This window comes from Aspergillus fijiensis (assembly GCF_003184825.1).
Source record: "Aspergillus fijiensis CBS 313.89 unplaced genomic scaffold BO72scaffold_1, whole genome shotgun sequence".
NCBI classification, from domain to species: Eukaryota; Fungi; Ascomycota; class Eurotiomycetes; order Eurotiales; family Aspergillaceae; genus Aspergillus; species Aspergillus fijiensis.
This window is the reverse complement of record NW_024468977.1, coordinates 64,087-80,612: the sequence shown is the minus strand read 5'-3', so window position 1 is coordinate 80,612 and position 16,526 is coordinate 64,087. Positions and strand designations below refer to the sequence as shown.

Sequence of the window (16,526 nt, the reverse complement as noted above, 5' to 3'; positions counted from 1 at the left end):
CTTCTATGCGAGCCGAGCAAGCAAATGAGCAAGCGAGCGAACGAGCCAGCCAGCCAGCGAGACGAGGCGAGGCGAGGCGAACAACGAGAGAGCAAGGACGCTTTCTCTGATAGCGTTGCTTGATCATTGCTGATGTTGCATGCAACATCAATCCATTCGATAGAGAGCCGCAACGAGCAGAATTTGCAGCTGCAAAGTACGTCGACAGCTGCAGGGCTTACTGGCTTAGCTGACTAGTGTGTTCCTGCACTCTGCAAGTTTGCACCACCATCGCACAGCCCCATGACCATCGAATCGGGCTGAGGAATTGCCTTCAGGCTCCTTACGAATTACGACGACTTTCAGGCCCCAAAGCAAGCCGTTTCCTTGACAAGAATGAGGACCAAAGTCCCGTCAGCGACCCTTCTGCCCTCCTCCGCCCCATGATCACTGCATTAGTCCCTTCCCAGGGCACCTTCAGAACATCCACTCGTTCCCCGGGGATCTCTCCGTCTTGGATAAGTTGATCTATAGTAGTCGCACGCCTGGGCCTCGATTATCTGACCATGGGACGGCCGGGCATGGGGCCGTCCGGGCCGAAGTCAGCGAAGGAAGCGAGGCTTGCACAAGCCCCTTTTGGCCTTCTTCACACCACATAAGCATCCTTCAGGAATCCTTCAAGGCATGGATGACAAAATATGGGGAGGGGCAAACAAGGCGTGCCTTTGGGCGCTGGTGCCAGCAGCGTTGACGCCACGGACAAAAGCACACAAGGAAAAAACATGGATTGGAAGGGAAAGGAAAAAGCAAATATCGACCCCAAAAATCAGACTGAAGAAATCCTCGGGATCAAGAATCAACAAGCAAACCGGCATAGACTACCGATAAGCAAGCACACAAACACACCCACACACACAAAGCAACGAAAAATGAGGCAGAGAGAGAAAATTTTCGCTCGACACGAGAAAACAAAAGTAAACGAGGCAGCAAGCAAAAAGGGAAATAGGCCTCAGTGGATGGTAGTTTAGATCAAGCTCCCCTTGATCGTGGGGAGTCAGTCTCTTCCTATCATATGTTTATACATCCAATGTGTCTCATCATCAGCCCATAATAATATGATTGTGGGAGAAGAAGAGGAGGAGAAGACAGCAAAAAAAAAAAGAGACCCGAGCATCCCGCTCACCGCCCGAGCTCACTAAGCCTCTTCCGTCATCCTCAACGACCGCGCCGGCGGCGACTTAGCCGAGCCTCTCCTCCGGACTAACTCGATCCCCCGCTCCGTCCCCACTCCACCACTATAAAAACTCCTCCTCCCTGTCGACCACCACATTTTTCTTTTTTCTTTTCTTTCTTCGTGCGGCGACGCAACTATTACATTCACCCGTGTTGCCTGGACATCATTCTTTACCGTGATGTTTTTCCCCAGGTGTCAGTTGCGTCACAGACGAACGGAATTGCACACCGGTTCTACTTTATTGGTCTTTCTGAATTTTTCCTACTAGGATGAGACCATTTGGTTTGGGATCGGACATTACAATTTCCCTCGTTTAAGCTTTTGCTTTCATTTCCTTAAAGAATGAAATGCTTTGCTTGGCGGGTTTATTGCTTGTAGATTGGGTCTTCGTGCAAGAGACTCGTAGTCTTTGTAGCATCAGTGGGATAATTCTGGGGATCATTCTCGGCCATCGGGACACATGTCAGGGTTGTTGCGGGTAGTACATGAGATATCATTGTATAGTTGATATGCATAGATATCTTAGATTGTATCGCCAGCTAGTACTTTGTTCGAGGGGCTGTGTGTGCTGTCTGTTGTTGACATCATGCAAGTTCTATCTGCGTGCACACTCAAGCTCGCCAGCATGAACATCCCGCCGAAGAAACTCCCCGAACATATGTCAAGTACGGAGTACAGTACATGGGTGTACATACTACACACCCCGCGCTTGAGGTCTCTACTATTTACTATGACTACTCCCCGGGCTCATCGCCAATCTTCTCCAACTTGCCCATCTCCCGCTTCTCACCGGCCTCGCCGAAGATCCGGATCCGGTCCACGCGCAACTTCTCACTGTCCCCGTCGCCATCCACAAAGAAAATCACCAGCGAGGTGACGTTCTGGAACTTGACGAACCGCAGATCCACCGTAGCTGTGCCCGTGTTCGCGTCCCAGCTCTGCGGCTGGATCTCCACCGCCTGCACTGGGTCGATATCGTCCGCTTCGTCGAAGCCCAAAACATGGGAGCGATTCGTATACAGCTTGATCGTCTTGGGGCGCATCGGGCGCTCGTCCTCGTCGCGTTCCTCGTCCTCGTCCTCTCCCGGTGGGAAGGATGTGATCTGCAGCGAGTGCACCTTGACGGTGGACTGGAAGGGCACGAACAGCATCAGCTGCTCATCGGTGTCACTCTCCACCCAGTCCGGACCGCCGGCCTTCTTGCCCTTGCTGTTCAGGGCGGAGGGTTTCGGCCCCTCGAAGAGCGTCCTGGCCGTGCCGTACTCGCTGGCCCGGTTCAACAGCTCCAGTCCCTTAGGGTCGGCTTGGTCTGTGATGTCACTATAGCCCTTGGGCACGGCGCCTCCGATCCAGTATCCCCCGCTGCCGCTGCCACCGCTGCTTGAGCCTTCGCCGGACGAGGGCTCGGCTTTGTTCGCCTCCGCGGCGAGTTTACGGACGACGTCGTTGAGCTTCTTCGGGTCGGCGCCGCGGATGGTGGAGGTTGGGCGGCCGCGTTCGAAAACGATGAAGGTGGGCATTCTATTCCGCGGTATCGCTGAGATTAGCTTGGGTTTCCTTCCCTTTCCGAACGGTCATGGGAGGCGGAAGGGTCATCATACGCTGTGACGCCATAGGCCTTGGCGATATCTTGCTGGTTGTCAACGTTGATCTTGGTGAATGTGATCCGGTCCTTGCGGGACAGCTGCATGGCTAGCTGCTCGTACGCGGGGGAGATGGCAGTGCATGGTCCACACCAATCTGCGTAAACTTTTGGAGCATAAGAGTAAACGAAGTTAGCTGGGTTTGTTTGTTTGTAGGGTGGTTTTGTGCAACCGGTGTGGTTGTGAGACAGGTGGCAGGGGGGAACGAAGGAGGGGGAAAAGGCGGGGGAGCTGGAACACAGGGAAGGCAAGCTCACAGTCGGCTACGACAAAGGTAGACGAGCTCAGTAGAGAGGCAAATTGCTCTTTGGAGGTGATTTGCACGAGTTGTGACATCGTGGCGGTGGGGGTGAACTGAGCTGAGAGGTGTAATCAGGATTTGAAGGAGGAAGAGGTTGGTTGTTGTTGACCGGAGCAGACTGGACGGTTCGTCCGTTCCTTCGTCTCCGCCCCGGACTATCCATTATATGTCATCAACTCCGAGTCTCCTCAACCCCGCGGCTGCTTCTGCGACGCTTTTCGTCTCTTGGATCACCTCTTGCTCTTGAACACCAACTTCAAATAGGCGCACTCAATAGTTCATTTCTCATACACAACTAGAATTACTGATATCTATTTTATAGGTAACTGAGTATGATGTGGCCATCAGGCCCATTCGATCTGCCACCAGTCTGCTCATGGCTGGGCGCTCAATCCATGAGCTTGGACACCATCGTAGTCTCTGTTGGACAGACCTCTCCGAGACAGCAGGATATCGTGCTTGCAAGCCAAGGGCTTTGAAGACGGGCGTGAGCGTGTCGAGGCCACCTCGACCTTGAGTGCTCAAACTGTATTACAAGAGCACCCACGCTCGCTTTGCGGGCCATATTCCGCAAACCACCTTATCGTATCTGAGCCTCAAACGAGACCAGAAAGCATCTCTCCCAGGTAAGAGACAGGTTCAGGGCACATCTAGCCGTCAAACCCAGGAAATATGCGGGTAACATCTCACCCTCCCGGCGCGGGGGGGGGGCAGCAGGTCTAGAAAAAGAGCATTACCGTATGCTCACACACAAGGATTTCCACCAACATCATCATCATCACCTCAGGTTCCCTGCTTCTGCCCCTCTCCCTCTCGCTCCTGCTCATCGTCACTGCCATCATTCTCAACCGCAAACAGGACCTTCATCCACAGACTGCAACCCCGACACCCGACCACGATCTCCCCGTTCTCCGCCTCCCTTTCCAAGTCCTCTTCCGTGAGAAGAAAGCCCCTCTCATCCCCACAGCGACACCCTCTATACCAAATATCCCCTTCGCCGCCTTCACCCTCCGCGCAGCCCAGATCCTCCAAATCCACCACCTCCAACCCCGTGTGAAACAGCACCCCGTTGCCCCCGGCCTTTTCCTGCCCCGCGGCGGCCCGCGCGCGATCCAGTCGCAGGGAGCGATCATACTCGGCGCGTAGAGACGGGACGGAGAGGGTCTTGTATGCCGCTGTAATTTCGTCTATCGTGCAAAAAAGTCTCGTCTGCGGCGGGGAGCTGTGGGCGTTGTTCGAGGCCAGATAACCTAGAGGTGCATCCTGAGCGGGTGTGCTGGCGGCGGCAGCCTTGTCCGGGTGGTGTTTGAGTAGGGCGCGGTGGTATGCGGTTTTGAGTTCTTGCTTCGAGAGGGGCGCAGTCGTGAAGGAGAGGTTAAGGATCTCGTAATAGTCAAGAGGGAGAGGATTCGTGGTGAGGGTCATTGTTAATGTCCTTTCCTTCCTGTTCCTGTCTCCGTATTCAGGTTTGCTCGGAGGAAGATAGAAGGTGGGGGTCGACTGGCGAAAGGGATTTCAGTCTAGTGTCCACGTGAAGACAGACTTTTCTCCCTTTCTTGCGAGGCGCGTGCAAAAGATACTCGTGTGTCAAGGGACTCCTATGTATAACGGGGATTAAATGCTTCGTCGCAAAAAGATGATGAAAAAAAGATAAGGCGGCGCGGCGAACGGGTCTTGGCCGTTCCGCATCTGCGATCTCGGCCGCCCGCCGCTGCCATCGCCGCGGCCACAACTCTCGTGACTTCTGAACATCGGAACTACTATTGTGACAAGAGCCATGCTGCTGCATCTAACATCACTCGCAATGTGGATTACAGAACCCAGCGATTAAACTTTTAGAAAACAATACTCGAAGGTAAGTCTAATTCGCCTACAGCCCGTTCCTATATAACAACTCATCTAGTGGATAAGTCTAGTATTGATGCTCTAGCTATCTTCTACCTCTAACCCACAAGACTCGGCTGTACAATGCCTTCGATGGCAGACAAGCCGAGAACAAAGCCGCACAGAAGGGCCACGGCCGTCAAAGAGCGGACCGTTTACGCATATATCGGATATCAAAATGTCGAAACAAGTCAAGAAACGCAATGCCCCGCGAACTGATTATGCCAAAAGAAAATCCAAAAACTATTCACACAACCTGCACATGATCTATGCCTCGAAGGTCTTGAAGACGTAGCGGTCCTCGGCCTTGCTGGTGAAGGGAACACCCAGCTCGAGGAGCTTGACGTACACGTCGGTGAACTCCTTAAAGAAGACATCGTTGTCCTTGGCGTAGCGCTCGACGTGCTTGCGGAACTCCTTGTCCTTGATCATGGCAAGGTCGGTGGGGAGCATCATCAGGGTCTTGGTGGTCTTGTCGGTGAACTGAACGGGGCCGTTCCACTTCCGCTGCTGCCACTTCTCGTCGAGCAGGAGCTTGAAGAAGTCGTTGGTGAAGACAGTGGGGCTGAAGTCCCAGGGACCGTCGAAGCCGGAGCGGTCGGTGTGAGCGCGACCCAGGGCGTGGGCACCGATCAGGGCCACGATCTCCTGGTCGTTGAAGCCCATGCGGTAGAAGATGTCACGGACGTGTCTCTGGTCCTTGGAGGCGTCGGGGAGACGGCCGTCGGGAGTGCAGGCGGCGACGTCCCGGTCCTGACGGCCGGGTCTCCAGGGGATGGCAGGGCCACCGCACTCCTGGATGGCGGCAGAACCGGCCAGGGTCCACAGGTCAGAGTAGGTGATCCAGGGGAACTGCTGCTTGATGGGCTCGAGGAAGTCTCTGGCGTGCTTCAGGCCGGCGTTGGCACCGTGATCGGATTCGGGAGCGAACCGCATGGTAGCACCGTTGCTACCACCGGTGCCGGTCTCCTTGTCATAGGTGCCACTTGCGTGCCAGGCCAGGCGGACAAGGACCTATCAGCATTGCGAGGTTAGTGTCGTGTCGAAACAACAAGACTCTTCAATATTGGTTTGTCAAGACTTACGGGGCCGTAGCTGCCATCATCATAGTCGGTTTCGTCCACCAGCTTCTTGGCAATCGCATCGTACACCTTCTGGTAGTCCGCCTGGGTGGGGACGAAGGCCTTGGAGCTCACGGAATAATCGCCGCTCTGGAAAAAGAAGAAAGCACCAGCGGCGCCAGCAGCAGCAACACCAGCCCACAGAAGGCCGTTAGAGGACTTGCTGGAGCCAGCCTCGGAGGCGTAGCCGCGGCGAAAAGCGGTGCGGAAACCCTGGGAGGGAAGAGCATGACGAGCGCTGCGAGCAGCGGGTCTGAAAGCCGAGGTGGCAGGGGTCGAGCGAAGGAAGGCCCGAGAGGCCGAGCGAGCAGCAGAGGCCATTGTGTGAGAAAGAGGTGTGAAACGGAGAGAGATTATGTTGGGATGGGTAGGACGAAAGGGTACACACAGTACTCTTGGGGTGAATCGACTACTGAAGGAGGGTGAGACGAGAAGACGGAGGAAGAGGAGAGAAGGGAAGAAGAGGTGACAGGTACGAGAAGAAAGAGGAGAAAGGACGAAGACAGGGATACTAATAAGTCTACCAGGCTGCGGATCACTTCCATCGGTTTTGCCCGCGACTCCTCCAATAATCCCTGAGGGCACCAATGACAAGGGCGAATTAGGGCGAGCTCTAGCCCCAATCTTTTGAGTAAGCAATAGCCAGCCTTTTGGCTTTCTGTCTCTCTCCGCATTTCCTGCACTTTCTTCTGGAAGACCTGAGTTTTGCCGTGGGTTTGTCGGATGGATGATTGCCGCGGCTGTTGGAGATTACGGGCCGTGGCAACCCCCAGGGGCTCGATCCATGGCTCTTCCCAGGGCTCTTTTCCTGCCCTGGAAAAGTTACTTGCTCTCTTCAATGGATTCCACCCTAAAGCTTTCTGTGACAATTAATTATCCAGCGCAATGGCGTTGTCAACCTGGGGAGGGGTAGTCTAACCCTTGTCTGTCTTCTCGCGTCGGCGGGATGGGATGGATGATAGATACGATGCGACAATCCGAACGGGGACAGATCCAATCATAAATGTCGAAGCGGGTCCGGTGCGTTCCGATTATAAACTTGCGACTTCTCTTTGGTTCTTTTGTTCATTCTCGGCTCCACCATTTTTCTCCCTCCACTTCCTCCGTCTTACCAAATCGTGCCTGTCCAGAACTCCAGACTTGTCGCCATTACTCATCATCGGCATCCAACTTTGTACCGTCTCAATTTTGGCATTTCGGTCTTACAAACCATATTGAACTTTGTGTAGAGCCGAAGAAAGTTCTTTCGAAGCCACCGGATGCTTAGTGGGTGACCTTAAAGGTAGAATTTGCCGGACGATTAGAGGCAGGGTTGCGTGACTGCTGCATTTGCGCACACCTAACACCTCATGGTAAGACGATGGCGAAATTCGGAATCGAGTTCCCTTTCATCCCATTTCTGCAGAAGAAGAGGGCAGTGATCAGCCCTAATAATGCTGTGCTCCTGTTTGTCGATGAGGGTTTCAAGTGCCATTCATCGACTGAGTTCAGCACCGCAACCAGAACATCCTCAAGATGTAAATTCCAATGCGACAGCACAGCGTACCATGACCGATGCACAATATGAAGTGCAGTAGTCCTCTCTCTGGTCGGGGCTGAGGTCAACGCCACCAGCAACATGCAGCAACGTGCCAAACTACAATCCAAAAATCTACAAGATAGAATGTCCGTCGTAAAAATAGTCCTGCCGTTCGATCAAAGCGAACACCAGGGTGGAGTAGACGCAGCTCTGCTAAAAACTGTTTGGTTTTGATCTTCCACTGAACGAACTAAAAAAAAAAGTATGCCTCTTTGCCATTGAATAGGCTAGACGCGCACTGTGTGGGTTTTGTGTGTTCGTGTTGTCTCTGCTTTGGCTACGAGTTGGCAACAAAAAAGATGCCGGAGGCCCCCCAACTGCCAACATTATGCAAATTGGGAGACGAGGTCCATCCGATGCGATTGTTCAGATTGAATAATCGTAGCAATGAGAACGGGTTTGTCCTTGTGAGACTGAGCCATGGCTGGCTGTCGATGTGACAGATTGCTCAAGTGGCCGGCCGAGTGTTGATGGGAGAGAAAATTGAAGGGGAAAATGAAAAAAAGTCAGACGGCTACGGTCACATGAGAATATATGTTTCGCTTAATGTGGTCATGTGATGCGCTAGTCCCCGGTGGGTAGAATGTTTGTCCGTGCGGGTACCCAGCTCGAGATTGGTGATTTAGAGGGGGTACCTAACAGTACATTAACTCAGAAAAAGCCTTGGAAAAGATCTTGGTCGTCGTGATTACTACATTATACGCATGTAATCTATCTTCAACGCCTATCTATTCTCTCTGGTGATTTTCGTTGGAACCTCGTGTTCAAGAAAGATGCAAATGGGTGTCAAGTTCCTGTAACATATATTGTATAGAAGGCATCATAGTCACTGGGACAGAAAACATTGAACGCCGGCGAAGAACTAATCCCAACAGTGTACAAAGAAGCATCATGCCTTCCACAAGCAATTACCAAGCCAGACGTCCCTCAGGCTCAAGTCTGGTTTCACTTCTGGCGTCGGTAGTTGATCTCATCGACTGCCAGCCCAACGAGCTGCGTAATAGGTCCACCCCGTCGCTTCTTGTATCTGCGCTCCGGCCTCGCGCTCTCGTACTCCATACTCGACATGTCTGGTTCTGGCTGCGCCTGCGATTCGAGCATCGGCGCATCCTGGGCGTTGGCCTGGAAGGGCTCGAAGGCGGGCCGAACAGACAACGTCAGTCCGATCCCCAGACACACGAAGACGATCACAATTTCCTCCAGGACCGACATGCACAGCTGGATGGTGACGTTTCCGGAGAGCGAGCTGAACTCTGGCTTCTGGGCAAAGGCCGACAGCAAAGAGTATAGGATGCGCACGAAGAGCAAGGGGATCGAGATGCCGACGGCCAGGAGCAGGCGATGCTCGCCTTCCTCGATCCACTGATAGCGGAGAGAGGTGAGGAGCAGCAGGATGCAGAGGCCGACCCATGCGATGAGGTACAGTACCAAGCCGGCTTTGGTCTTGGAGTTGTACAGTCCTGCCGTCGGGCTGGTGCTTTTCGTTTGGCCCACGATGCCCAGGATCATGCCTACGATGGTGATCAGGCCGGTCACCTTGAAGAGGAGGGGGTGTAGAGCGTGGCCGGATTTCCGTTGGATCGAGTCGTTACTGGATTGAAACACGCGATATTAGTAAGGATGATTATTGAGAACCTGCTGGAGTATACCTACACTCGAGACAACAGGCCAATGCAGGCCCAGGTTAAAGGCGAGACTCCGATGGATGTGCAGACTGCCCATGCCACATAGAGATCGACTGATGTAGGATCGTTGATGGTGGCTAGGTAGCAGCAGGAGCCGATGATTCGAGCTAACGAGAATATCACGAAGAATATCCAACCCGAGCTTCGTGTGAAACCATGGCGAAAGGCCATCCATAGTGCCGTGAATAAGGTGGGGATGTATACTATTAATTCGAGGATGGAGATTCCATGGCGATAGTCGATAGCCATGATTGCAGTAGTCGGCTGAGCAAGACTTGTCAAGAGAGTATTGGGAGGAATGGCGAACAGAAAGTTCGAAGCTTCATATCAAAGTCAACGAAGGGGAGAAGCTCGCTATTTAATCCCCTCAACTCGGACTATCTCCAGTCTCCATGACGAAGAATTCTCGCCTGAGAACCACAAGGCTGTGCAGATACCATGATATTGCGAGTCTCCATCAGGATCGCCGGGCAGTGTTTGCGACCCTCATAGGCACTCAACCTACGGTTCCAAGCAATATGAAGTGAAGAATACCGCATCCTTTCAGGGCGGAATTGTTTGAAGGGACAGATTGGGCCAATGAATAGGCCGGGCGACTGGGAGGTGCTCGCTCTGCATACCTAAAGTGGGTTAGTGGGAGAGAGCCTGAGGCTTGACTTGACCAAGCCGCAAACCTGGACCGACTGTCGAACTCCACCCAGGCTCGGGTCTCTCTTACTCTTAATTGTTCCAACCTGGCTGCCAAATGTCAGCACTATGAGGAAGACTGACTTCTGACAGTTTAGTCTTCTTTCATGCAACGATCATTATTGCAGGCTTCCATGGCCTCTTGGAACGTTTCAAGCGTTTCCGCTCATAATTATGAACGGCTGGTGCTCTTCGGTTAGCCCGTATCCTGCAGGAAATCTCCTACCAGTTTACAGTACACTCCGAGTTCGTCGAACTCCGGCTAGCCATGGTATACCGTGGTAAACCGAGTGGAGGGTGCGACACCTGCCGCGCGAGAAAAGTTAAGGTATGTTCTTGCGGTCAAGGCTGAGCAAGCAATCTCTGTCGTTGTTGGAAACTAGTTTCGGCCCCCACGACTACCGACGCTGATCATGAAGCTTAGTGCGATGAAACCAGACCCGTCTGTCTACGCTGCACCAAAGCTAGGCGTACCTGCGCTGGTTATCGGGATCAACTTTCACTGTGGTTTCAAGACGAAAGCGACGCCACCGTGCAGAAAGTAAAGGCATTGGACAAGTCGGGCTCGAACGACTCGGCCCCACCAACAACGGCCGTTGTAGCGATACGACAGGCGGCTGCCCAAGTATATCGCCTCCAGCACTTGACCTTCTCAATCCCCGTCTTCAATTTTGCGCTGGACCACATCTTCCAAGCCACCTGCCTGTTTCTCAAGTCATATTCATGGCTCAATGTCTCATGCCTTGTAGAACAGTCTCAGACGCATGCCCTCTCTATTGGCGAAAAAGCCATGATGACGGGCATTGCGTCGGTGGGTCTTGCTAATCTCGCGAATCTTCATAATTCACGTCCCTTTCGAATCTCTTCAAGAAGCGAGTATACCACTGCTTTGCAGTTAACAAATGCCGCTCTTTGTGATCCAGTAGCGGTCAAAGAAGACACCACGCTCACTGCGGTGGCTTGTCTCTCGTTGTATGAAGTGAGTTCTTTGTGATTTTCCCAGAACGAAACCGCTGACTTGATTTGCAAGATTATCTGCTGCGACAAGGAATCATCTCTGCTATCTTGGTATGAACATGCACGAGGCATCGCGGCCCTGCTCGAACTTCGTGGAGAGGAACAGCTCCATCGTGAAACCGGTCTGCAAATGTTCCAAGTCCTGAGAAATGAAGTGGTTAGCTCCTGGATCCGTCCAAGCCAAGTTACGGATTGCATATGTCTGACTTTCTCGTAGCTTATTGGTTGCCTGCAAAAGCGAACACGAATGCCTCCTACACTCATCAGGACTCCATATCGGCCAAATTCCACTGCTCAGAGTTATTGTGCAGATAGGCTAGTGGAAATTGCCGCCGGTCTATGCGATCTTCAAGTTCAAATGAGCGAGGAAGCAGTCACTGACAGCGTCAGAATACTTACGCTCGCCATGAAGCTTGAATCTAAATTAGAGGATTTCAGCAAGGAACTCTCTGCTGAACTGCCCTACTCAGTAAGTCTGCGAAGCAATTCCCAGGCCTCACGAGAGGAGGCGGTAAAAGCGGTCAGTCATTACAATGGTTATTACCATGTGTACCAGTCCATGTGGACGTGCAATACTTGGAACAACTACCGATACATCCGGATCCTCGTCAATAGCTTGATTTTGGCACAGTTACGACAATTGATGTTTCAGTCCGAGCGCAGCTCAGTTACCCCGGGCATAAAGAGTCTTTGTCGCGACGTCCGCGCTCTTTTAAGGCAACTAGCGATGGATGTCTGCTGCGCGGTTCCGTACAAATTTGGCCTTGCTCAGGAAGCCGAGAGACAAGCACTGGATCCATTGGTAGCTAAAGCCGGCACTGGGTTCACTCTGCTTTTGCCCCTCTATCTTGCTTCGCTAGTCGATGGAGTGTCGAGCCCTGTCCATGCTTGGGCCATGAGGTGCCTCGGTATTATCGGGCACAAGATGGGAATACGGACAGCTGTGTCCCTTATGGATGTGCTCGAGAGAGAGCAAGGTTGGACGGCCTGGATCGACTTGATAGATGGTGAAGGGGATAAATAGATGTACATAATGGAAGGACTACAGTGCCTAAGGCATCACAAGACAGCGGAGACTCGGAAACTCGTTCACGTGACGCACTATTTTGTATCATTTATAACAGTTTTCTTCCGCGCGGCAAGAGGAAAGTTTTTTTCTTTTTCTTCTTTACACTTATCATACCTCACGAACGCATAATCAACCTACACTCCTATCCTCCATAGGATGGCAGGTCATATTGGCGTACCAGAATGACGTTTCCAACACCGGGCAAATGTCTTGCTATGGCTTCATCACCGTGCTGGGTTTCTTCAGGAGCCTCGAGTGCGATGGTGATGAAGTCAACTGCTGCTCATACATGCCGACGCAAGATCGTTTCTTAATTGTGTAGACGGAGAAAGAGATCTCTCTTCCTGTATTGAACGTGGTCACACGCGCTCATGCCGAAGACCTTTGCAGCGATCCAGAGAGTGTCACTTGTGATGCTTCTCGTAAGCGCGGATCAAGCAACCAGGTTACCGAGCCCGTGGATTGGTCTTCAGGGATCATTCGACTAGGTTTCGCGGGCGCAGTTTGTTGATTATCAGAACTTGGCTCAAGTCCTGAACGTGAGTTTCAGTGATTTGACGAACGCGTCCGACTCCGGACCCGAAACTATCTTTTTTGAGCTTGAGTGAAAAGGAGTCTGTCCTTTGCCCAGACCGCGCATGGAAATAAAGTGAACCAAGTCCCTGCAATATATTAGCGACATAAATTGGGGGGATAATGCCAATGGCGCTGAAAATAGAACGATTGTGGCCCGTTCTTTGGAAAACTGGGTCTATTGTCCAGTTGGGGGCTGCTTGCCCCTGACTCTTGACAATGGAGCAAGAGAAACAAGCAGCAAGCATTGCATGGATGGATGGATGGATGGATGGATGGATGGATGCATCGGCGGGCGCCGTCTTGAACTCCGGATGCAGGACCGAACGAGGCTGGCTGCTTATGAAACCTCGAGTAGTTGCAGTCTAGATGCTTTTCAATCAGTCAGTCAGTCTGTCAATCATTATTGAATTGGTTTTAAGTGACTACCGTAATCTGCATTGATGATTACGGAAGAGTAGTTAACATTAACTAGTTAGTTAGTAGTTAGTAGTAGAGAGGAGAGACAAGAGCACGACTTCGAGGAAATGGAATCCACCATCCCAACTTTCCTCCCCACATCTTCATTCATTCATTATTCATCCCTGGCCACTTTCTCCCTCCGTCGGCTCTCTCCTCTCACCTCATCTTTACTCAGTCTATTACCTCCCCTCCCCCCACCTCTTCTATCTTTTTTTGCTATTCTAATATCTTTTCTCTCAATTCATACGGCTCTTCTTCGGCTTATGTCCTGGATGCTGATTGTGTAAATATGCTTGATCTCGCCGCCTGAGTGTCTTCTTCTTCTTCCCCCGAATTCCCCGTTCCGGAAGCTCGGCTCGTGCATTCACCTGAGACTTTTATCTCTACGGAATACCCCTGCAAGTTTACGACCACAAACTCTTTTATTCTTGGCTCTCAGAAACTTGGAGCCCGTCAATCTACTTGCACAATATAGTTCGTTGCCTTTTGGGCATCGTGCGACCATGGTGGGAGGCATTAGCAAGCGGCAGCAATACCGCAATGAGCGGGCATTGCAGGATCTCATCCGGTCGGTTCCTGGCAACGATCGATGCGCTGATTGCCAGGCTATGAATCCTGGTGAGCATCAAGACCTGCAAACGTCCCGTCACAATGTGATGCTAATAAATCTTGTGAAATCCAGGCTGGGCTAGTTGGAACGTACGTACCACGACCGATCTATGCACGGATTCGAGCCCCCCCCCGATTAAGGACTTGGTATATTGACTAGATCGGATACAGATAGGCATCTTTCTTTGTATGCGATGCGCGGCCCTACATCGGAAGCTTGGCACGCATATTTCCAAGGTCAAGTCTTTGAGCATGGACTCGTGGACGGACGACCAAGTCGATGTGAGTGAGAGCTACCCCACCAGCCCAAGTTGTCCTGGTCTGACTCGTGATGGGTTTGGTGGATGCTAGAATATGAAATCGCACGGCAACAACATCATGAACAAAATATTCAATCCTAAGAACGTGAAGCCACCCGTCCCGACCGACGTCGATGAGTCCGACTCGTGCATGGAGCGATTCATCCGGCAGAAGTACCAGCATCGGTCTCTAGACGAGAGCAAACAGAAGCCTCCGAGTCGTCATGACTCGGGGTATGATAGGTCTCCGGAGGGGTCGCCGCCTCCCTTGCCTCCAAAGCCCGCCAGGCCGTTTGGCTTCGGCCTTCGTTCGGCCTCATCCGCAACGAATCTCAACCGCATCTCCAACCGCAGCGCCTCCTCTCCTCAATCGGACAGATTCGATTCACCTTCGCCGGCGCTAGGTGCAAGGAAGGCTTCGGGGGATCCGTCGTTCGACTCGAAACTGGCTACCCTGAGGGATATGGGGTTCACAAATGAGCGTCGGAATGCCATTGCTCTCCGCGAATTGAATGGGAACCTTGATAAGACCATTGAGACGTTGATGAGGCTGGGAGAGGGCAACGGTTCTGTGGTGCGACCACCTGCTTCTGCTTCTGCTTCTACTCCTAGCGTCGATTCCTCCAAATTCGGTAATCCCTTCGATCAATTAGACTCAAGGCCAGCAGCGCAGCCCAGCAGCAACTTCAACCCTTTCGATGCACAGCCGCAACCGCAACCACTACAGCAGCAGCAACAGCAACAGTTGCCTCAGTCGGCCTCTATGCAGCCGCTTGAGCAGTCGTTTCAGGGCCTGCAGGTCGCTCAGCCCTTGTTTCCGCACTCTACTGGAGGCTACCCGTACAGACAGTCCTCACTTCCTCAGCCTCTTTATCAGCAGGCGCCTCCCGCAGCTTCCACCCTGAACCAAGGTGGATACGTCGCATCCCCACAGATATTGGACGGTAGCCACAACCCCTTCTTCCAAATCGGAGCTCAGCCGCAGGCCAGCCTGACCACTCCGGGTGCGAGCCCCAACCCCAACATGGGATCAAGCAACCCCTTCTTCGGACAGGCTCCATCACAACAACCATCCATGCAGGCGCAAAACCAGGCGTCAGCCGGTCCATTTGGACCTCCGCGACATGCGAACACCATGCCTATCATGTCTGCGACGTCGCCATTTGGCCAGCCTTCGCCATTCCAGCAGCAACAGCAACAGCCGCAGCCGCAGCCGCAGCCGCAGCCGCAAGCGCAGCCCCAGCTCCAAGTGCCGCCCACGCAACTAGGGCAAACCTCCATGAACCCGTACCAGATGATGAATGCGCCGCCCACGCCGCAGAGTGCAGGATATCCCGCTCCAGCGCAGTACGGGTACCAGATGCCTGCCCAGCATCTGTATCCGCAGCACACAGCCCGTGTCGACAAGAACAGCATTCTTGCACTGTATAACCTCTCTCCCCAACCCCCTACGATCCCCGAACACCCCCAAACCCAACAGCCCTCCGCGGCCGTCAACCCAGCCCAATCAGTCCCGATGAACCCGCCACAACCGTCCCACTATCAACAACCCGCACCTACCTTCCAACAGCCCGGCGCCACCGATCCCCAAGCGACAGGGACACGGAACCCCTTCTTCACCACCGCTCCAGCCGCTGCTCCAGTAGCCCCTGCTGCACCGTACCAAATGGCTACTATGCCCCAAGCTGCTCCACAGCCCACGGCAGGTTTCGCAATGAACAACCGCCCTGCGACGTCAGCAGGCGGGTTTCCTCGCGGTCATATGAGCCAGCAAAGTGTGGACATCAATGGCTTCCAGAGTGGCCGCCACAGCCCGGACGCGTTCGCCAGCCTGAGTGCACGCTACGGCTAGACATCTCGATTCCGCTTCAGCTTTTCATGTGTTCTTTGCGGTTGTTTTTCCCCCTATCTTTTCTTGAGCGTATATATTACATCTCTTCTTTGCCCTAATCCGGGGATTCTTTTTTTTTTCTTTTTACTTCTTCCTTTGGATGTGTGTACCTGTGTTGCATCATTCATGGCGTTCTTGAGGCGATATATAGTAACTGTATGATGACGCTGTCGTTGACAGAGCGGTATATACTTTTTCTTTTTTTTATTTCTACAAAATCGGTCAGATTGTTACATAGAGTTGAAATGGACCAAGAAAAGCTCAATGTCGGAGTTCGGTTGCTCCGGGCTGGAATTGCAATGTCTGTGACTCGTGCGTTTCTCTTCGCGAGCGAGTTGATGGTTATTTGACCATGGCAAGTACTGCTCGGGTTCAGGAAGGACGATAGTCATATACTGTACGGAGTACTTTACTGATCTGCTTTAGCCAGTCCAAAGTTCTTTTCTAATATGTTATCATTCAAGATAGAACCTGCTATCATCTAATCTAACCA

The 16,526-nt window shown here is 52.6% G+C and overlaps 7 protein-coding genes across 7 annotated transcripts; 3 read left to right on the top strand and 4 right to left on the bottom strand.

Moving 5' to 3' along the window:
* Positions 1 to 1,711: 1,711 nt before the first annotated feature.
* BO72DRAFT_523325 (thioredoxin-like protein 1) lies at positions 1,712 to 3,272 on the bottom strand. The gene is made up of 3 exons (XM_040949776.1): positions 3,114 to 3,272; positions 2,815 to 2,962; positions 1,712 to 2,734 (listed from the first exon to the last, which is right to left on the bottom strand). The coding sequence occupies exons 1-3, from the start codon at positions 3,190 to 3,192 to the stop codon at positions 1,948 to 1,950; spliced, it is 1,014 nt and encodes a 337-aa protein (XP_040806532.1). The 5' UTR covers positions 3,193 to 3,272; the 3' UTR covers positions 1,712 to 1,947.
* A 240-nt stretch (positions 3,273 to 3,512) lies between these two features.
* On the bottom strand, positions 3,513 to 4,782 carry BO72DRAFT_443381 (diphthamide biosynthesis protein 4). Its single transcript, XM_040943559.1, has one exon. It carries the CDS (start codon positions 4,580 to 4,582, stop codon positions 3,941 to 3,943), a length of 642 nt encoding a protein of 213 aa, XP_040806531.1. The 5' UTR covers positions 4,583 to 4,782; the 3' UTR covers positions 3,513 to 3,940.
* Positions 4,783 to 5,308: 526 nt separating this feature from the next.
* Positions 5,309 to 6,483, bottom strand: BO72DRAFT_491012 (peroxidase; the record flags this gene model as incomplete). The annotated part of the gene is made up of 2 exons (XM_040948159.1): positions 5,309 to 6,055; positions 6,127 to 6,483. The coding sequence occupies 2 exons, from the start codon at positions 6,481 to 6,483 to the stop codon at positions 5,309 to 5,311; spliced, it is 1,104 nt and encodes a 367-aa protein (XP_040806530.1).
* Positions 6,484 to 8,884: 2,401 nt separating this feature from the next.
* BO72DRAFT_338014 (uncharacterized protein) lies at positions 8,885 to 9,669 on the bottom strand (the record flags this gene model as incomplete). Its single annotated transcript, XM_040940572.1, has 2 exons — positions 8,885 to 9,332; positions 9,395 to 9,669. Coding segments are annotated over 2 exons (723 nt in total), but the record flags the coding sequence as incomplete, so codon positions are not given.
* Positions 9,670 to 10,130: 461 nt separating this feature from the next.
* On the top strand, positions 10,131 to 12,275 carry BO72DRAFT_393605 (Zn(II)2Cys6 transcription factor). The gene is made up of 4 exons (XM_040941951.1): positions 10,131 to 10,441; positions 10,538 to 11,092; positions 11,144 to 11,287; positions 11,348 to 12,275. Exons 1-4 carry the CDS (start codon positions 10,382 to 10,384, stop codon positions 12,152 to 12,154), a joined length of 1,566 nt encoding a protein of 521 aa, XP_040806528.1. The 5' UTR covers positions 10,131 to 10,381; the 3' UTR covers positions 12,155 to 12,275.
* Positions 12,276 to 13,206: 931 nt separating this feature from the next.
* BO72DRAFT_446 (uncharacterized protein) lies at positions 13,207 to 13,629 on the top strand. Its single transcript, XM_040944190.1, has one exon. It carries the CDS (start codon positions 13,300 to 13,302, stop codon positions 13,519 to 13,521), a length of 222 nt encoding a protein of 73 aa, XP_040806527.1. The 5' UTR covers positions 13,207 to 13,299; the 3' UTR covers positions 13,522 to 13,629.
* BO72DRAFT_393603 (putative GTPase activating protein for Arf) lies at positions 13,331 to 16,494 on the top strand. Its single transcript, XM_040941950.1, has 4 exons — positions 13,331 to 13,852; positions 13,917 to 13,933; positions 14,015 to 14,125; positions 14,195 to 16,494. Exons 1-4 carry the CDS (start codon positions 13,738 to 13,740, stop codon positions 15,992 to 15,994), a joined length of 2,043 nt encoding a protein of 680 aa, XP_040806526.1. The 5' UTR covers positions 13,331 to 13,737; the 3' UTR covers positions 15,995 to 16,494.
* The last annotated feature ends 32 nt before the right edge of the window (positions 16,495 to 16,526 follow it).